Below are 21,119 nucleotides of genomic sequence, written 5' to 3'. Positions count from 1 at the left end.
TCGCCACAGGCATTCGTTACCCACTTCCAGACTACAGCAGACCTCCTGCATTGGCTGGTTTTACCATCAACATGCCAAAGTCACACATGACTCCTTCTAAGACACTCTCTTTCATCTGAGCCATTCTTGACATGGTGCAATTAGGCACCTATCCTCCGGAGCTGAGAGTCCAGAACATTGGGGCAGTAATCCTGATGTTTATACTACATTCCTGGATTTCGGTGAGACTTGACTGTGAGACTGCGGCGTCGTATGGCCTCCTGCATCCTTCTGTTAAAGCACGCTTGATGGCATATACAGATTCTGCAGTAGGATCGGAAGTCCCAGTGGGTCCAGTGTTGGGGGAATCTCTATGATCTGGTCCAGAGACTGTGAAGTATTTGCAGTGGTGGCTAATGGGCTACATCTGGGTCAGCTTCGGATCCCTCTCCCTCCCCACCCAGAACTGACACTGGTGACTGAATCATCACTTCTAGACTGTGTTGGCCATCTGGGAGAGGTGGAGATCAGAGGTCTCTGGTCTCCGGCAGGGAATCAGCTCCACATCAATCTTCTGGAGCTGCGTGCGATTCGTTTGACATCAAAATATTTTCTGCCTTCCATCAAAGGGAAGCTAGTCCAGGTGTTCACAGACAACGGTACTGCCATGTGTTACTACACCAAGAAGTACAGAGTGAGGTTGTGGCTGCTGTGTCAGGAGGTTCTGCGCCTCAGGATATGGCTCAAATGTCAGGAAACTTTCCTGGTTGTGCAGCACCTGACAGGATCTCTACATGATATTGCAGACAAACTCAGCCATTGATTCCTTGAGGACCATGAATGGCGTTTGCCCATGGAGGTGGCACAAGGTCTCTTTCAGGACTGGGGAAAACCTTGGCTGGATCTATTCTCTACCGCTGAGAACGCTCAATGTAAACACTTCTGCACACTGGCAATTCCAAAGCCGCTCTAATTCAGAGGATATGAGGGGTGTTGTAGCGCAAGACTTAAAGATCCCTTTCCGTTAATCGTGTGGTTGATATTATTACTCGTCATGGTTATCGTCCGTGGTAATCTTGAGGAGGGGGACACAATTATTGTAGGAGAATAGGATATTGGTGGCATAGTTACCCCCTACTTGTTGACTGGTGTCAGTGTGTTTGGACTGTAATACACTGGGATACTGCTAATCAGGACCACAGTGTCTGTGCTCTCTCTCTCTCTCTCTCTCTCTCTCTCTCTCTCTCTCTCCTCAATTCACTGGTAAGTATTTATACACCCCACAATTGGCATACTGGTGTACCCCTGTAAGTCCTTAGTGTATGGTACTAAGGTACCTAGGGCATCGGTACACCAGGGTTCTCCCATGGGCTGCTGCATGTATTGTGCCACCCATAGGAGCCCATGCAAACTGTGTCTGCAGGTCTACCATTGCAACCTGTGTGAAATTGTTCATGCATCCTTCACTTCAGATGTAAGGTTTTCTTTATATCCCAAACACTACACTTAAAACCTATAGGTCACCCCTAAGGTAGCCCTTACATCCCATGCAGGAGTCTTAGTGTGAGGGTGCACCTGCACGAGCAGAGACACCCCTAAAAACCCAGTCCTTTCTCTGGCTTTGGAAGTCTGGGAAGCCATTTTAAGTTATGTAGTTGACACCAAGGACTCTGCCTGCATCAAGATAGCATGAAGGAATCTCCCTTGGAGTGAAGGTGTCACTCCCCTGCATCCGCAGGTACCTCGACGACTACCACCGGCTTGTGGACCCTGCTGTCCCACAGAAACCTCCCGGCTCTACAACACAGCTGGTGGTTTGTTGGCTCTCCAGAGGCTTGACCAGTCTTCCCGGCAACGTGGAAGACTGTAATCTCCAGCCGACCAGAACCGCATCCCTTTGCACTGCTTCTGTTTGCTGTTGCCAAAGCTTGCTGTTTCTCCTGATTGAAGATCTTCGAGCTCCAAAGAATCCCCAGCCTCCAGCATCTCACAACTCTAAGAGTGTCGCCCTCACTGCATCTCCTGTGACGTGGGTCTCAATGTTGCCTGGTGCATTGCTGAGGACTCCCTGTGCCTGCTGCCAGAGGGACCTCCTGAGGTCTCCATGGATTTCTGCTGGCTCTCCTGCGTACTGAGGGCCAGTCCTGAGTTTCCCTTGCTGGGTAAGTTCCTCAGACCTTGCTGGTCTGCAACACAGCATCTCTTTGTGCAAACACGTCTGTTGCGTTTGCCAATTCTTGTTGGTGGTCCTTACGGCCTCTGACCTTCCTACATCTCGACCACCAACGTGGAACAGCTCGTGGACGTCTCTTGTGCTTCTGCAACATCGCCTGGGCTCCACAGCTGCATCTTCAAGACCTCCGTGCTACAGCAAAGTTCCTCCGCAAAGGTTGGCATCGTGCTCCTGCTCCTCCTGAACACCTCTGGTGGCTTGGGATAATTCCTGTCTCTTTGCAGGTACTCCTCATCCAGAATCCTCGTCTGGGTTCCACTGAACTGGTCGACGAGACTCTAGCAGCTGGACATCCAAGGCTCCCCATTGACCACAAGGGGCGGTTCCAACACCACTTCACACCTATGCACCCGGGTTCCCTGGTGTAGGTATTCTGTTTCTCTGGGCATCCACTGGGGTGTCCTCCAACCATCCTGTTTCCACCTTCATCCTTCTGATGTGTACTCCTTTTGAGCCACTACACAACTGTCCTCTAAAGGTCCTTAGTATCAAAACAGGCTTCCTAGTGGCCATTATATGTGCCTGGAGGGTCAGTGAGCTCCAGGCTTTGTCATCTAATCATCTGTACCTAAACATCTTTCCAGAGAAGCTGGTTCTTCACGCAGATTCCTTACTGACTCACCCATCCTCCCTGCTCTGCTAACCGATTCCTAGAGACAGCCTTTAATCCCCCTTTCAGGGCCCTAGTTTTCCACACCAGTGGACAGTGTTCTTTATGGCTCCGTTCTCCTGGCATGAAAAGACACGAAAAGAAACTGATGTCAGCACACTGGGATGGTACCTATATAGGCACCACTCATGTCACTTCTAGCTTGGACGAGGCATCATGGAGCTGAACGATGCCACCCTACGGCATGCAGGGGGACTGCTCTCGAAAATTTCTGGATCCAGTCTGATGCCTGGGGATAATTCTAAGGTAACGATTCTGTGGCTAGATAGTCTCTACCAGATAAGACGCTCCCTAAGGTTAGTAATTTGTTCATCCTCACCCTCACTTTGATGGTGTGACTTTACACAAATTATGCGCGCTGTAAAATCAGCATTGAATGTATGCAACAATTCATTCTAAAGTATACTTTAGATGGATACTTGGAACCTCAGATTCCTCCCCTTTTTAATGTTCCTCGGATTAGATATTGAGAGCAGTGCTCCTCATGTGCCAGTAGGTGGTTTCATGGCAGAGGTCTTCAAAAACATTTGCTCTGAGCCACCCTAAGCAAATTGTTTTGAAGTTTGGCCCCACTCAAAATCTTTATGGCAAGGATTGTGGGAGCAGGAGGGACATGGTTAAGTGGGGTGCAGGGCTTATGGGATAATTTAAGGAGCACTTTTTCTATAGCTCATAAACCACGCTAACCATGTGGCTTATAAACAACAAATGCATCAAATATAAACAAGTATTGACCCAAAAATATTACACTCCTGGACCCCGATGCAACAGCACCTGGTGTACTAATGATAACTGCAGTCCTGAGTAGCATGCTATCTCCTCTGCCTCTTTCACTCCTTCCCCGCCATGCTTGACCATCACTCCAGTCTTGAAATCAGCCTTTGTCTCTTCCAGAAAAAAAAGAGCTTCCACATGTTGTCTCCCTTTTTTCTGCAAGGGTGCCCTACATCCTAATGCTAGAAAGGAAAATGAGCTCCCATCCCCCTTCTTTAAAATAGACTGTCATATTAGTAATGCAGTGGGCCCATAAGACCCCTGGGCCCCAGTGCTGCTGCTTCAGCTTCATTAATGATAACTACCGCCTTGCAAAAAGGGAAGTCTGATCTGCCCTGTGCAAAAACATGGACTCCCATCTTTCCATACCCATCTCTCTGAGGCCAAATGAAAGTGTCTCCTCTGCTTTAATTTTCTCCTTAATTGGGCCATTTCTCTAAGGCCCACGTCAACACTGGCAAGTGTGCAGTGGGCCCTAATGCAAGGAAGGATAGTAAAACAGCCAAAACGGGGGCGTATTAGGCTCCTCATAACGCTGGGCCCTGGTGCCACTGTACCTGCAGCACCAATGATGCTTTCTGCCCCTTAGTGTTAAAAAGCATGAAGGGTGACCCAGGCTCTAATGCTAGCAAACAAAACAAGCATTTGCATTGCAACAGGTCTCGCATTTACGCTGGTTTCAGCTATTGGCATTGTAAATGACAATGGTTTTTATTGATATTTTAGTTTTTGAAACATAAATAAAACTCATTGTCATTTACAATGCCAATAGCTTAAATTTGCGTAAATTCGAGACCTATTGCATTGCAAATGCTTGTGTTTTATAGTCATTGCCCAGAATGTGCATCCATGGTAGGTGCCCACCCAAAACAAGTAACACAGATTGGTGAGTGATACACCCAGCAGTGTGTGCCATAGACAACTGACCATATGGCCTTTGCATAGAATGGCTCTGCTCCTTCCGTCCGACTCTCTATAGGTAGATACTGCCTTGCAGACGACCTCCGCACTCTAACTTTAATAATAATTTTAAAAAATTTAAAAACAGGCGAATTCCATGTGTGACTACATGTCTGGCAGTACAGGTCCGCAGTAGATTAAGCATGGCAGCTAATGAGGATTTGCATCCTTTAAAAAATAAATCTACAATGCGGAGGTTTTCTGCCATCAGCAAGGTGATACCGAACTGTAGGTCCGGGTTCCAAAGTCCCAATTGTTCATGTGATATTTTTACAGTTATATATGGGCGGATACAAGTTTCTGACAGCCTAGCCTCTCTTTCCCAGCGTCATTATTGCATCTAAAGTGCTCCCAAGTTTCCCGGGTCCGTGCTTTAATATTTAATCTCGCCCAAAGACGTTTTTTATAGGCATTCTGGTATTTGGAGTCCTGTTTAAAAAAAAAAAAAAAACAGGTGCACATCAGAATTCCAACTAATGAATAAAAAGGTATTGATGGAGGGGCGTAAATGTAGACTTGGAAAACTTGAGAGTTGTTTCTGGTCTGGCAGAAAGGACGCATCGTAAATTTACTAATGTGAAGGCGAGCAGCGACCTTACAATTTGCTGTTATATTTTGTTAAGAGCTCCCAGGTACAATGTGGAAGGAGATTGGGCAGTCGTAGAAGGAAGGCAGTGTAAGTAAGTACATGTACCATGACTACCAGTCGTCCTGGAGACGACTTGTAGCCCCCCCGCCTGGTCATTCAGCCAACAAGAAGCATGCTGGGACTTGTATGCCCGAACCTGTCATGGAAAAAGTGAAACTACACATTTATTTATAGTTGCTGGTGATGGCTGTAGAGAAGGGGCATGATAAAAGTCGCGCTCACGATAGCAAGGCGAAACAGAATAATTAACATAAGAAAACGAACAGCATTACTGCAATGTGTGTGCCCAGCAAACTGGCCATGAGTTAAGAAGAGACCACGAGAATAAACGCAGTTAAACCATCTCAAATAAAAGCACGACGGGGAGTGCGAACAAAACAACTGAATCTCCATCTGCCATGAAGGAGTCGGATTCAGATGCAAACAGTTCCGCTGAGAACCACAGCTCAACGCCCTCCGGCCTCTAACTGCTACAACATGGGGACTTTTAGTCAAAGGATTTAAACGAGCAGATTCCGTATATATATTTCCCACTTGTAAATAAACATGAAGCAACCAGCACTGGCTTTTCCACCTTCTCTGCCCCGCATTTACCCCTGACTGCCTGTGTGCACCGAGTGAACCCCACTGTTAGTGGTTGCGGTTCCCATTCAAGGCTACGCTCAAACGGACGGATGCAGTGGCCCTTAACGAAGGCAATTGACATGTACATCTGAGGGCTGCGAAGATAACAAATGTATAATAGAAGCACTTGCAAGTAAAGCAACATGAGTTTTAAATAAAACTTACAGCACAGCAAACTTTGCACTCCTGAAGCCCAGCGCGCAAATGAAGAGAGCAACTCTGGGAAGTTTGGTTTGGGATGGGGGAAGGGAAGGGAGGAGCAAGCTACCAGCACACCCTCCTATAACGTGAAAACATGCATCGTCTGAAAATGGGGCGAGCTGTAACAACTCCAGTATTATGGGAAATTTTCAAGAGGAAAAAATGTTTACCTTTGTACCCCTCTCTAATCTCTACATAAAGCAAATCGAAAAGGATCATACTGCCCCATAGGTGCCTTTGCAAACAAGCACTTGAGATCAGCGTCAAGCAGACATACGGCATCCACTGTTTTTTAAAACGTTGCTTCACTTAAAGTCAATAAAAAATGGGAAAACACCCACCAGAAATGCCTCCCTTTAGTCCACCAAGGGATGGCTCAGTTTTCCCTGTGGTTGCTCAGTTTTGATAACATTGTGGTGCACCACACGTTGATAATATTTCTGTGCCTCTTATTGCAATTTTAATATAAAAGTGCTTTAGGATCTCTGTGGAGATATCCCCAAAGAGGATATTACAGTTGAAGCTGTGAAAAATATATAATGGGACTACACTGGGCTTCCTACTGCCACGTGCGATTTGAAGATCATTTTTTCATCAAGCCTGCTGCTATCTCCAAGTATGAGCTCTGCTTTTTTCCCCTTTATTTATATATGTTATAATAGAGACAGTCTCAGCTTGCACTTAAGGCTCATCAGGAGGAAAATAAATTGTTAACACTGTGATATTCATTCATGAATACTAGCCTTGCGACAGTCTAAACCTGCAGTTAATTGCAGCCAATGCAGCAAAGATGAGACGTGCCTTTCTGGCGTGCAATTTTCACTCAGCGTGGAAAATAAAACCAGCCATGCACACCCAAAAACAGACTAAGGAAATCCGATACGGTCGCAGGCGGCACGCTCGGGGGCTTTCACATGAGAAAGGGCTCAGGTCGTAAAATGCGTTTACAAGAGACACTATTTTTAAAATAAAAAAAAAAGCGAGACAGGCGTTTCTAATCCAGCGTGCACTTGAACAAACACACGGCTACCCACCCCGACAGCCGGGGCTTTCTGACAGAGCCTGAGAGGGGGCTATCACTTGCAAAAATAATAAACCTTTGCCTTAGGTCAGGGCTTTGATCGTTCCTCCGTGATGCGACTACAGTGGGCAATTTTGGGGGGGTGCGGCCGAGAGTAGGTAGCGTTTCCCTCGCGGGGGGGTGCGACCATATGGCGCTGCGTGCTCCCGCAAGGAAATTGACAAAACGTGCACACGTTGCACTGAAAGCAATGCAACTCGTGCACGTTTTTACCTGGAATGCTGAAGCGACCTCAAGAGGTCTCTTTCCTATGCAGCGCAAGGCGATGCGTAGGGGACACCTAAAAAAGGGCTCCCTTCTTTACTTGTTCATGGTAAGACAGCCATAATTGAGCAGCAGTGGCCACTTACACACCTGGCAGCAGTATCTGCTGCACTAATGAATAACCCTTTTAAAAAAAGGGAAAAAAGCCCACCTTTGTTGTCCCCTTCCTTTGGGCATCTCTCTGAGGAAGCGGTCTCTGGCCATTTGTAAACACAAATATGATCTCCACAGAGTGCTCCATATTCTGGGCCACCTCTTTGACAAAATCCGTGAATCTCGCTACTTTCCTTGTTCTTCCAAACCATTACTGTGATGCACCATGGGTGGAGATGGCCAGTGCTCTGCTTCTGAATGCAACCATGCTGGCCTTCTCTCTGCCACCCAATGGACTCCGCTTTCACAAAACAAACTGCCTCTGAACGGTTAATGCTGACTTTGAGGTTCCCCTGCCTGAAGGTAAGTGTGTGGTGGTAGTGCAGAGAGTTATAGCAGAAGATTGAGTCACTTAAAACCAGGGTCCTTGGAATTATGAGTTTCTGCAGCAGCACTGTATTCTGCATAATTGACTATATTATGCTGCAAGAATAAGCAATTTATGCGCCATTATCATGGCATAGATTGCCACTCAGAAATACCAGTTTAACACCAACATATAGCAAGAAGCAGGAGATATGTGACAATCAACCTTTGCTAAAGGCCTTCAACTGCACAGCAACACATGTTGCCGTATTTTTTTTTAATAACTTTTGAACCGTTTGAGCTAGAAACTATTTTTTTTTAATCTGCAAATTATGCAGCAGCTGGATTATGTGGCAAATGCGGCAAATCCATAATTATGCAAAAAAAACAGCCGCCGCACAATCTCATGATTCCAGTTCCCATTACTATAAATACAATTCCTTAATGCACTGACTAGGGTTCAATTATATGTCACTCAGCTTTATGACTAACAGACATCTGCATGATGGTATTTGCTAACTGAGGTTTCATAGCCTAAAAAAGTACATTTATCACCAGTTAGTTTAACCTGTATTTATTTCTCAGTTTAAGAACTTTTTATTAAGTTTTAGCAAAAACACAAACAATGCCATACAATAAGGGAAGTGAATATAATAAGATAAAACAGGTGGCACTAGAGTTAATGAAAAATTTCAGAAAAACTAATGAGGGGAAGAGAGAAAAGAAAAGAAGGAGAGAGAAGAGGAAAGGGGGAAAAGACAGAGAAGGAAGGTGGAAGGGGAAAGAAAGAAGCTAGGTGAAATTTGGGAATATGCGAGGATAAGAACAGGACATGAACTCACATGGAATGGGTAGAAGAGAGGTAAGAAACAAAGGGTAGCCATAGGAGATCAGATTTGATTTTTAGAGGGACAGAAGAAGAAGCAACAGAAATGCTATGCTCATCACATATGAAATTCCACCAAGTTACAACAGAAATTTTGGAAGTATCTTTCCAACAAGATAAAATCACTTTAAATGCAATAGCAATGAACAAATCAAGTAATCTAGCATTAGATGAGATCATGTCTATATCATCTGATAAAGAACCTAAAAATACATTTGCTAACGAGAATGTAGTAGAACATTGAAACATACGCATGCATATATCCCAGATAGATTTCCAAAATGAGAAGACAGAAGGGCAATCAAACAGTTGATGCTTAAGTGTACCTGGTTCGGAAGAACAACACCAGCATACAGAGGGTGAAGCAGGTGAAAACTTGGAAATACTTACAGGCGTAAAAACAACTCTATGATAAATGAAAAAAAGGGATTGAGTAATGTGTGCAGCGATAGAAACCTTAAATAATTTGGACCATAAGCGATCCCAAACATCAACTGGTATCAAAATATTAAAATCAGCTTCCCAGGCAGTCTCAAAAGAGGACTTAGGGCAGTCTGAAACATTGGAAACCAGTAATCTATAAACATGGGCAGCTTTTGGTTGTTGTAGGGAGAACAAAGAGTAAAGTGGGGACGTGGGGGAAAAGGAGGGTAAAACATCAGGCGACGAAAGGAATGTTAGGTGAGAGCGAATAGCATCAGTTATGATGGTATTCTCCTGTAAACACGAAATAGGCAGTTGATACATATTTTGTAATTCATGAAAAGGGAGAATAGAATTATTGAAAAGGAATTGATGTACAAAAGAAATTCCCTTTTCCTCCCAGTATTTGTAGTAGAAAGACTTGCCCTTATATTTGAGGAACTTATTATACCACACAGTGGACGATAAGAAGCATTGAAGGGGAGATAAATCTTTGGAAAAAGTGTCAAGCAGCAGTGACTTAGAGTATTTCAGAACTGGGTGTTTGGACAAAAAGGAACAATTGGACATGAAGACAGCATGCTGAAACGAAAAGTCTTTCAACAAGGAGCGTTCAAACACTACCCATCTGGGTACTGGTGAAGTCAAAAAATCATATGCTAAAGTGAAGGATTGTTTTATAATAAAAGCAGAGTGGTATAATTTAAAGTTGGGGAAACGGACACCACCTTCATTTTTAGGACGGATGAGTGTTTGCAAAGCAATGCGGGGATGCTTATTACTCCACAAAAATTTGGAACATATAGAATTCAAACGAGCAAAATATGAGTAAGGAATTTTTATGGGGAGCATAGATACAGTATAAAGAATATGCGGCGTAATCATCATTTTAATAGTATCTAGTCTACCCCACCAGGACAAAAATAAGGGAGACCAACTTTGGAGAAGGGACTGGAGTTTTTTGACAAGGGAATCAAAGGTGAACTTAAGTGTGTCAGCGAGAGAGGAGGAAAACCAAATGCCAAGGTATTTTATTTTGGAAGGGCACCAGGCAAATTCTGTGGAGTGAAACATGTATTGGTAACAAATGGAATTTAGAGGTAGGACTTCTGTTTTGGAGAGATTGAGTTTGTAACCAGATATGGAAGAATATAAACGAACTTCATCCATGAAATGTGGTAGAGATGAGACTGGGTCAGCCATATAAACAAGGATATCATCTGCGTATGCAGATATTTTTGTTTCAGTAGATGCTAGTTTGAAACCATGGACATTGGGGTTAGTTCGGATATGCTCCAAAAAAGGTTCGAGACATAGGATAAACAGTAATGGGGAAAGAGGACAACCCTGTCTTGTGCCCCTGGACAAAGGAAAAAATCTAGAAAACTGGTTGTTGACAAAAATACTAGCACGAGGAGAGGAGTAAAGGAGTTTAACTAAGGAAATAAAGAAGGGACCAAAACCAAACCATTGCAAGGATCGAAACATAAATTGCCAATTGATCCAATCAAAGGCTTTCTCTGCATCCAAGGACAGAGATGCAAGGGGAGATTTAAAGGAATTACTGTGGGAAATAATGTTAGCGAACATACGGGCATTATCAAAGGCCAATCTACCTTTTAAAAAGCCAACCTGATCAGTTTTAATCAAAAGAGGGATGAGGACATCTAGGCGAGAAGCAAGAATTTTAGCAAATGTTTTACAATCATAATTAATCAGGGAAATTGGGCGAAAATTTTTACAGAGGGAGTGATCTTTGTCTGGTTTGGGAATTATGATAATGAGGGCTTCTTGGAAGGATCCAGAGGCTTTGGCAGATGAAATAAATGAATTAAAAAGTGGATGTAATTGGGGTACAAATATGGTATGGGATGCAGAATAAAATTCAATAGGTAATCCATCAGGACCCGGAGCTTTGGATTTTTTAAGGGAAGAGATGGCCTGGAGAATTTCTTGAAGAGAAATGTCTTTCTCTAATTGGGCAAATTCATCTGGCAGTGAAGGTGGAGATGGGAGACCGTCAAAGAAGGACGTTAGGTTAGAATCCGATGGGTGAGTATCATCAGTATAAAGATTGTGATAATAATTATGAAAAACATCTGCAATATCCTCATCTGAGGAAACTAATTTATTAGTTTGGTCATTGAGAATAGGGCCAATCGTTTTACGTTCAGATTTGATTTTGAGATAGTTTGACAGCATTTTACCCGCTTTGTTTTGGCCCCCATGGTATTTGGATTTAATTTTCAAGAGGGTGTTACAAGCTTCGACCGTAGCAATCTTATTTAACTCGGACTTTGCTTTGATTAGATTCTGAAGAGCATCCTTGGATTTTGAGGAAAAGTATGAGTGTTCAAGAGTTTTAATATTCCTGAGTTGGTATTCATATTTGAGTCTATTCGTTTTCTTCTTTTTTGTAACATATGAAATAGTAAATGCTCGAAAAGCAGCTTTGAAAGCGTCCCAATTATTAGGAATAGAGGTGTCAGAAGGGTCATTAAGGAGAAAAAACTCATAAATAAAGACCATAGCTTCATTAACAAAAGCAGCATCAGACAACGGAAATGTATTGAATTTCCATCGACTGAATTTGGAGGAAGTTAAGGTAAGATCAATGGACGCATGGACAGGGGCATGGTCAGACAGAAAAATAGATCCAATATCAGATTTTTGGATTGAGGGAAGGAGTGACTTACTAACCATAATATAGTCTATCCTAGAACGGGTATGATGAACATTGGGAAAAAAAGGTATATTCAAGGGTGTCAGGATTACATGTTTTCCAAACATCATAAAGGGGACGCGAGGCAATGGCAGATTGGAAACATTTATGAGTCTTATCAGGTTGAAATTTGTGAGATGAAAGCCTGTCTGCGAATGGGTCTAACCATTGATTAAAGTCCCCAGCAATTACAATATTTGGACAGTCCATAGTAGATATAAGGATTTTGATATTGTTCCAAAATTTGGGATCTGGTCCATAAATGTTTAAGAGAACCAAAGTCTTATTTTGGATCACAACCTTTGCCATTACCCAGCGTCCTTCGTCATCATTTTGAGAGGATAAAATTTGGGCCGACAACCCTTTATGGAACAAAATCGCAACAACGACTTTCTTTTTTGTGAACCGCAGGAGAAAATACCACTTGACCCACCTAATGTCGTTTTAACTTAGAAGATTCAACATCTGTACAATGAGTCTCTTGGAGAAAGACTACTTGAGAATTAATTTTAGACAAATGAGACAATACCTTCTGACGCTTGACAGGATGACCAAGACCTCGAACATTCCACGTCACAAAATTACACACGATGTAAGGTAAGGATGGGGCAATACACGTGGGGTGGACACACTGCAGGAAAAACATCTACAAGAGAGGACATAATAAAAAAAGAACACGTTACATCGGAATAAAATACCCAATACATGTAATTATGAAAATACAATATGAACAAAAGCACTGTGTGTGACAACAAGAACCAAAGAAGCCATAGTGCAAAAAATAGAGACTGACCAAGGAGAGAGAAGGAGGGGAGTGCCCAGGACGAGGGGGGAGTATAGGAAAAGCAACAGCAAGAGAGAAAGGAAAGAAGAAAGAAAAGAACAACAGAAAAAAGACAAGAAGACAGATCAAGGAACAAAAAAAGAAAGAAAGATCGATCAGAAGTAGAGACACATGAGATACAGATGATTAGGTCAAAAAGCCATATAGAAAAAGAGCAGGATAGAAGAGAAAAGAAAAGAAGACAGGTAAAGAGGGAATAGAAGAGAGTAAGCAGATCAAGGCCAGGAAGCCTGATCCATAGAGAGGAAAGCAACCGAAACAGCAGGGGCAAGGGTACACCAGAGAGGAGACATAGCCCCGCGAGCTACCAATGACAGGACAAGATAAAAAACAAAAAACCAGAAAAGATAAAGAGGCGAAACGTCGAGAAAGATGACAACAGCTAGGAGAAGAATTCAACAGAAGCCAATTAGCAGATAAGCAATACAATAATGAAGGCCATAGGAAGGGAGAAATTAACTAGCAGTGTCCATGGTAGAAGAAGAAACACTCTGTAGAAATAGCTGAAGCTTTTGTGGATCATCAAAGGAACGGTTACGACCATTGTGCGTTATTTTGCAGAAGCAAGGATGCAGGATTCCATATTGAATATTCAATTGTCTCATCCGAGGTCGAAGAGCTAAGAATTCCTTGCGTCTGGCATGCGTGGCAGATGAAATATCCTGTGAGATAAAAATGTTGTGGCCAGACCATTGGAGATGTCGCTTAAGCCTAGCTGCCTTCAAGACAGACATTAGCTCAGTAAATTCGAGGAAAAGCAGAATAATGCCACGAGGCTTGGAAGAGTTGGAGTTCATACGACCTAAACGGTGGGCTCTTTGGACGTTCAAGGGATGAGAAGAAGGCTGAAGATCCAAAAGTTTCTGTAAGAATTTTCGTATCACCAACACCATGTCAGGACCCTCCACGTTCTCCGGAACACCATAAACGCGCAGATTGTTCCTACGATTACGATTTTCAAGGTCCTCGGTATGTAGTTGCAGTTTGTGAATTTCTTGTTCCAATTGAGGGATTCTGGCAGAAATATCCTGAATATCACTTACACGCTCTTCTAAATTCAACACTTTGCCCTCCATGACCGCCCATCGCTCCTCAATCTGTCTAAGTTTTTCGTTGGTGGCAGACATGAATGGTTGTAGTCCACGAACTTCTTCCAAAATGGAATAAAGGACAGGATTAGAGGAGGACTGGATGGGGGAAGGCGGATCATTTTCGGGTCGTTTTGGTTCAGCACCAGTCTGAGATAATTTTGGAGTAGGTGAAACATGCGCCATTGTACTATGCAGATGTTGTGCCCCAAAAAAGTACAGAAGTGCAAACACTCTGTGGTGAACGCAGCACACAGGTCACCAGAACGTACACTGCCTTGGCAATCCTCACAGTCTCAAAGAAATTAAGACAGTCAGAGGGACACAAGAACCCTTCACAAGAAGCAGAGCAGTAGGTAAAGCATTTAAATATGTTTGAGAGCACAGGAGTAAAATTCCTGGTTAAGACGTCTCAGCACGAACCTGAATTGTATTACTGATCCTGCAACAGAGATTCCTTCATGAGCCATCACTTTTTATAAGCATATCTTAGTAATATCTTCCATAAATAGCTGAATTAGAAGAGCAAGGACAGAAGTGAGGTGAAGCATATCTAAAATGGCGGCCGTATACTTGCATAAACATGAGGAGAGAACAACTTAAAGCCGAGCCGCAACTTGCAATGCAGAGAAAACAACATTGAAGATGATAAATGAAGAAACCACAGCAGGGCTGTGAATTTGTTGCAGAATTGCGGTAGAAATTCAATGCTGAAATGCTCACCACATACGCATTACGAAACGCGGGTGCGGCGGCACAAAATGGCGGCCACCCACGTCTGCCGAGTCTAAAATTCACCGCTGATCAAAAAAGAGCGTTGCGCGGCATTTAAGAATCCGCCGGCAGTCACAACATGGTCCACGAACCTTCCGCCGGCTCCGCTGAAAGTAAATGCTGTAAAACCAGAATTAACGCCATCCGCGGGTCCAGTCACCACGGAGCCTACAGGGATTCCGTCTTCGCTCTCCGGCACGTTAGCCACGCCCCCCAACCTGTATTTATTTCTCAATTAAAATTAAGCGGTTAGTGCATTATTTTATAGGCAGTTACCTGACGGTGAAAAAAAAAAAACAACGTAGACTATTTTGTTCTTTTATTCTGTTTTAGCCACCTCTTTGACCCTGCCACCACACTTGCTGACCCTGCCCCTTCGGCACTCTGATCACAGTTCCAATTCTTTTCAATGCACTTGAAGGGCTTTATGTAAATGAAGAAGCATGGAAATGCTGCTATTAAACAAGGTCACACTTCCATGCCATCTTCACTTACTTGTACTTTCAGAGGTATTTGCGCCCCCCCTGGGAACCCATCCACACACCCCAGGGGGGCGCACCCACAGTTTGAAGACCTCTGCTCCATGGCAATTGCAGACTGCCCTGAAAGTGACAGACTGGGTCCACATATAAGCGCCACCCTTGAGGTCTGTTACTTTCTGCACTCTCCAATGCAGATCTGGAGCTTCACTTCTCCTTTGTCGGTTTTCCATCAACTCTAAAATCCAGACAATGTGTTTCCCAAGAATTACAGGATTTAGGCTGTGCCGCAACTGCAGGAAGCAGATGTCGGTCATGGACCGACAAGATGTGTGCCTGTGGTATTTTGGTTCTGCTCACTACTGAAAGTCATGCAATAAGTGGACCATCATACAACCAAGTACGATCACGGAGTGACCTGCAAAGCTCCACGTCGCTGAGCATAAGAAAAGTTTGCATTTGAAACAGAGGTCCTGCTCCAAGTTCAGGCCATTCCTACATGAGGCCAGTCCTGCACAGAGCTCTCTTCCCATTTGATATTTTCTGGCAAGTCAAAGTAGAAAATGTGCTATAAGGGCAAGAAAGTCAAGCAGGACCTGACAGCCATCCCACCACTTGAGGTCTGCCGAGAAGTCGCAAGGGCAACATTCGAAGGTTCCAGCATTTGGTTCTGATGTACCCTGAATTTCCCAGCCCTTCATCTTCTTAGTAAACAGCGGCCTTCAAGGAGGCCATGCAGCAAGTTTCCGAGATGCCGCTGGCTCCCTCTGGGCCCAACAGAGCAACAGAGTCTTCTAGTTGGTCCTTCCTGCCCTGCAGCAGACTGTCCCATGAGATCCCATTGCGCAGGCCTGTACCAAAACTGGTCCAGACTTTCACTCCAGCCCCATGGTCCACAACATTTCTTCCTTGCAGGTTCCAATATCGGATCCAGTCTCAATACCATCCGTTGGCCCTGAACAGACATAGAGGAGGCTGACAAGCTACTCAACCTATCTACCTAACTTGTCCTCTTTTTCAAATTACTGGTTGTGATGCTTTTTTTAAGGTTCCTTATGCATAGGTTCCCTCCATAGCCATGCCTCTGTGAAATCTAAATCTAGTCCTCAGATTTCATATGTGCAATGCATTTGAGCATAGGCAGTTGGTCGCTTATGTCACTGACAATCAAGACCGTTTTTCTGATTGTTGTCACTTCTGTGTGCTATGTGACTGAACTGCAAGCTCACTACACCACTTGCATCTCAGACAAACTTGTGCTGAGGATTCGAGCTTCCTTCATGCCAAAGGTGTTCTCACTCATCCAAGTCAGTCAAACAGTTACCCTGCCAACATTTATCGCGACCCCACGCCCCTCAAAAGCGAAGGAGAGGCTCCATCAGTTTCACACTAAGAGACCTTTGAGTTTGTACATGGAGCATTCAAGAGACTGCCATGTGGCTGTTCAGCTCTTTTAGAGGTTCCCAAACCCCAAGAAAGGCACAAAAGTGCAAACCAGGACTGTTTTGTTAAAATTGGCTATGCGTTGGCTAAGAAGGAACCCCCATAAGTTGCAGCTCATTACACCAGGGCCAAGGCCACTCTGAGGGTATTGGCAAGGGTAGCTGGGGTGCAGGTTCTGGATAGCTGACGTGGGCATCACCACATGCATTCACAAAAAAATCACACTTGGGTCCAATGGGAGGGACATGTTGCCTGCACACTCTTGCAATCGATTCCACTCCTCATACACTCTTTCTTTGGAGGGTACACCTGCAGTGTCTATTCTAAGATAAGGATACTGATGTTTTGGGTATCCAGCTGAAAAAATAGTTACTTACCTCTCTTTCTGGTCGATACTCTAACAGTAGATTACATACTTCCCTCCCACCACTTTGTTCTGTGGAGGGGACTCCTGAACATCATAATGAGGTTCTAACTTAGTTTTACACACTGTCATCTGCAATTTGTTCCAAATGCTCTGAATCTGAGGTGGTGGAAGGTAAAAGATTAAGAAACTCATGTCCACGCGCAGGGGTGCTCTTATATGCAAGACTGCTTTTTTGATACCAGGGCAATAAGTAGGCCTGGGCGGTAAATTCTGTTCCGCTCGCGGAATTTGGGTAATTTCATGTTCTGCGGAGAACGCGAAATTACCCAAAATTCTGCGTTCCGCTGCTTCGCAGAATTTTTGCTTGTTCGTGTTCTCAAAATGCGTGTTACCGAGATATTTCTCCTCAAGCACGCAAACAACGATTGCGAACCAGAAAAAAGCATCGCAAACAAGCAATTCCGCGTGTTCGCGGAATTTCTGCGTGTTCGCAGAGATTACCATTTCGCAGAAGTTTGCGTAGCACGACGACGCAAATTCCGCCCACCTCTAGCCATAAGAAGCCACTGCAAAGCTATACGGGCTCAATCTACCGGAGTGTGGACATGGCTGAAAAAATCTCCAGCTCCGATCTGGAAATAATCTGATTATGAGGCATCTGCAAGTAGATATAGTATCCTTCCGAAAGAGTGTTACTAAAGATTAGCAATTTGTCCCTTTTTGCTTTCCATTCTGCCCGTTGCTTCTTTCAGATTCTGTGTTTTATCAGAAAAGATGTAAGGGGCATTTGATGAATAACCAAAATGGTCTTTTTAGTGTTGCCTTGTATTCAACAGTACTGCCCAAACTATTTGCCATTCACTTTACTTATTGAGGGTCTGTGACTGGGAAGTTAGCAGATGTTAGTTACTGAATATCCTTAAGTCACAAACATTTACAGTATGTACCCTTCTTAATTTATGCTGTTTGGAGCTGTTTTTAACAAAACAATACAGATATGTGATATTAAGCATTTATTTCTGAATTCTGTCTTGGTTTTTTTTCATAATGTATTTAATTATTTCTCACAACACAAATAATGTGTTATTTTGCAGGATGTTTTTGCTTACATTCAAGTTGGGGTCCCAGACTGTAGAATATTTACAGTTAACCCAAAAGGAGAACTTATTCAAGAGAGGACGAAGGGGAACAAGACAACGTACGTCTATTTTGATATAATTACAGATAACCAAGTTTACCTGTTTCTGCAGCTCTTTAGCATTTCCAAAAATGTCCTTCTTTAAATGTCATTGTGATTGCAAACCAACATAAGAGTGTCTGTCAAATAAAGCTAGAAAAGTGAGTTCATGTTTATGCTTCTTCAGCTGTGTATGTAGTATTGGCATCTAGCCTGTATTAGGTAATGGGTGCCCTGTCTCTGTTTGCACCTTGGCGCACTTTTAAGAGGGTGTGCTGGGTGAAAACAGCAACAGTTCACTATATTACAGATGATGTGCACAGATGCAAACTTGCAGCTGCCCTGGGGAAGCAAATTAGTTTTGAATGAAGGAGGAGCTGCTATTTGAAGCAGCCACTCTGCCTTTTCTAGAGCAGGTGGCACCTGTCTATTCTTCAAAGGGGGACAAAGATTTAGCTGGAGCGGGTGCAGTGAGCGATGCTGGTGGGGAGGAGGGGTCCATATTCCATCTCCAGAAGCTGCCCTCATAGGGCTCATTAAGTGTGCCCCACCTTTTTATGGTGTTCAGGCAGTGTGCCTTCTGACTGCCTGTTTGCCTCTTCACCCACTTTCAAAATATGTGACAGGTGCAAAGGCAGTGTTTCCCTCTTTTGCATGGGGCCACGCCCCCTAAAATGAGGGACTGCCCCCTTAAAAGAATCTCTGGCACACACAGAGCACTACAAAAGGGGCCACACAAGCTCCTGTTGTCCCTTATGTAGTGCCCTGGAGGAGCAAAAAAACAGCACAGATGCCGTTTGTGCCCCTCAGCACTGAATGTAATACAGCCCCTGATGTTCAATTAATTAGGTTCATAGGTATTACCCTGGTTCCTGTGGGATTGTCTTGAGTAAAAAAGATTTCTCTCAGATGTAACACAAAGGTCTTGGCATTCTGGGAAACACATGAAGTTGGTAGAAATAAGGTGTTGGTGACTTGAGAGCTCCACAATCATCATATCAGATATTTCTTTCTGCACTAGATGAGCCATTCAGTCCTGCTGCTGTGTTGAGGCTGCTTTTGTATTTGTACTTCAAGTGCTGTAGGAATCACATTTTGCTTCCTCAACATATAACCACCACATTGAGGGAAAGTCACAGTTTGTGGAGAAGGATGTGTGTTAGTAGGTTGATGCGTTGTCAGCTTAACACAGCCTGTTTTTACATTTCTACCCCTGTGTGCTAATGTAATCCCACTTTTGACAGAGCATTACATTTAGCTACTTGTCTCGACAGTGTCTGTCCTGTAAGGTAAAACATCCATACCAAGCAACATTTTCTAAGATACCATACATTGATGTGGCAGGCATGGAAATGCTGGGCGATCTGCATCTGCATGTGTTGTTGATGCACAAATTGTGGTGGTATCATGGGCCAGAAACATCAAGTACAATGCTTCCCACAGAACATCAAGCACCCATAGCAGTCAGTACTTTTGTTACTGATACTTCACTGCATCTAAATCAGGGACACTTAAAATCAGAACACAGGTGGAAATGTGCAACATTACTTGCTGACAATCCTAATTCAAGTGGAACAAGCATCTGTTGACGCTTAGATGCAACTTTGGTCTGTAAAATATGTGGCAGAAGGGGACGTAGGTCGGAGCTGAGAGTCAAAATTCCAAGTTGAAGGTTCAGACTGGTGCATCTTGTCCATTGCAGAGGACCATGATATTTCAGTGCTTTTCCTTCCAGTGCTTTAACGTTGGACTCTTTTGATGGAAATAATGTTGGTTGACGTGGTGTGTCTTCCCCTATTGAGTAAAAACACTGACAGGGGTGTTTTAGAAAACCAATGCTGCAGAGTCTACCTAGCATCACAGAACACACTTGGATAGAGGAATAAGTGCACCCTCAAATGTCCATCACCACACACATTTGGATTCAAGTGGCAAATGTCTCTGTTAAATACCTTATCCTATGGCAGCAACACCAACCAGATTACCATGTCAGCCAGAGCACAGTACACCTATGGCACTTGAGTAAAATGAGGACTGCCACTTCATGTTCCAAAACATCTAAACTTTTGGGCAGTGCCAATAAAATCTCAGCACAGGGAACAGCAATGTGCATTTCTGATAGACTTCTAGCTGCAGGTTCTCCAGTACTGAATCTTTTATAGATTCACATGCTTGAATCTTCCCTGTCGTCATGGTGGGAGTCCCACCATGACGACGGGGAAGAATCAAGAATGTGAATTTATAAAATATATCAATACTGGAGAACCACAGTGTACAGTTAAGTAACTTGTTTTTTCTTCACCTTTTGAATATTCCCCTGGCTTCAGACTGGATCTGGAAACTTTTCAGTAGTACAGCAGCCCGCATTCAGGTGGCGCTGTGTGGTTCTGCACTGACTGAGTTCCACTCCGGAAATGACGTGCAGGGCCCAATTTGGCATCACCCTTGTGCACTGACATCAGTTCCTTTATTTTCATTGATGAGGTCACCTAACCCTACCAGGATTACAATTGGTTTGAAGTCCTACAGGAGACTAGTAGTTCCAATACATCCCCTGAAATTAGTCTCCTCTCACCTCATGGACCTGCTACTGAAGAATTTGCTTCCTACACCATTGTGATTGGTACAAAGGGCGGCTGAAGGCCTTGACCACCAATTTCCCACCATGTAGGTTATCACCAATGTCTTGACAGAAGTCCTTCAACCAGGACATGCATTTTATGAACCCTTTCTTCTGTTTAAAACGGCGCTGACAAATACCTTATTGGGGTGGGTGCCTGACCTTGCTCCAGCTCCTTAGTTAGTCAGCAAATTCCAGGCACCATCAACCTGCTCTAGACAACCCTGTTTTTCTTTCACAACACCTTTCGCCCGACAGCCTAGTGGTGCAAGCTTCCACGAGTCTCTTTAATCCTAATACCTTTCCTACAACTCCCCTGGACAAGAATTCTAATCCGGCAGAAATGTTTGGCAAATGTGTTTTTGTTCACTAGTCTGGCAAGCCAATCTTTTAATGCCAGCT

General features: G+C 43.8%; 1 protein-coding gene across 2 annotated transcripts in view; it reads left to right on the top strand.

Moving 5' to 3' along the window:
• The window catches only part of LPIN2 (lipin 2), a 608,403-nt gene that overhangs the window by 564,508 nt on the left and 22,776 nt on the right, over positions 1–21,119 (top strand). For both annotated transcript variants that reach the window (XM_078687465.1, XM_078687464.1), the window contains exon 19: positions 18,015–18,118. In XM_078687465.1, the coding sequence (XP_078543591.1) occupies positions 18,015–18,118 (104 nt within the window). The remainder of the gene's footprint in view (positions 1–18,014; positions 18,119–21,119) is intronic.

Source organism: Lissotriton helveticus, chromosome 4_1 (assembly GCF_964261635.1).
Source record: "Lissotriton helveticus chromosome 4_1, aLisHel1.1, whole genome shotgun sequence".
NCBI lineage: Eukaryota > Metazoa > Chordata > Amphibia > Caudata > Salamandridae > Lissotriton > Lissotriton helveticus.
The sequence above is the reverse complement of the archived record's forward strand: the minus strand, read 5'-3'. Positions and strand labels throughout refer to the sequence as shown.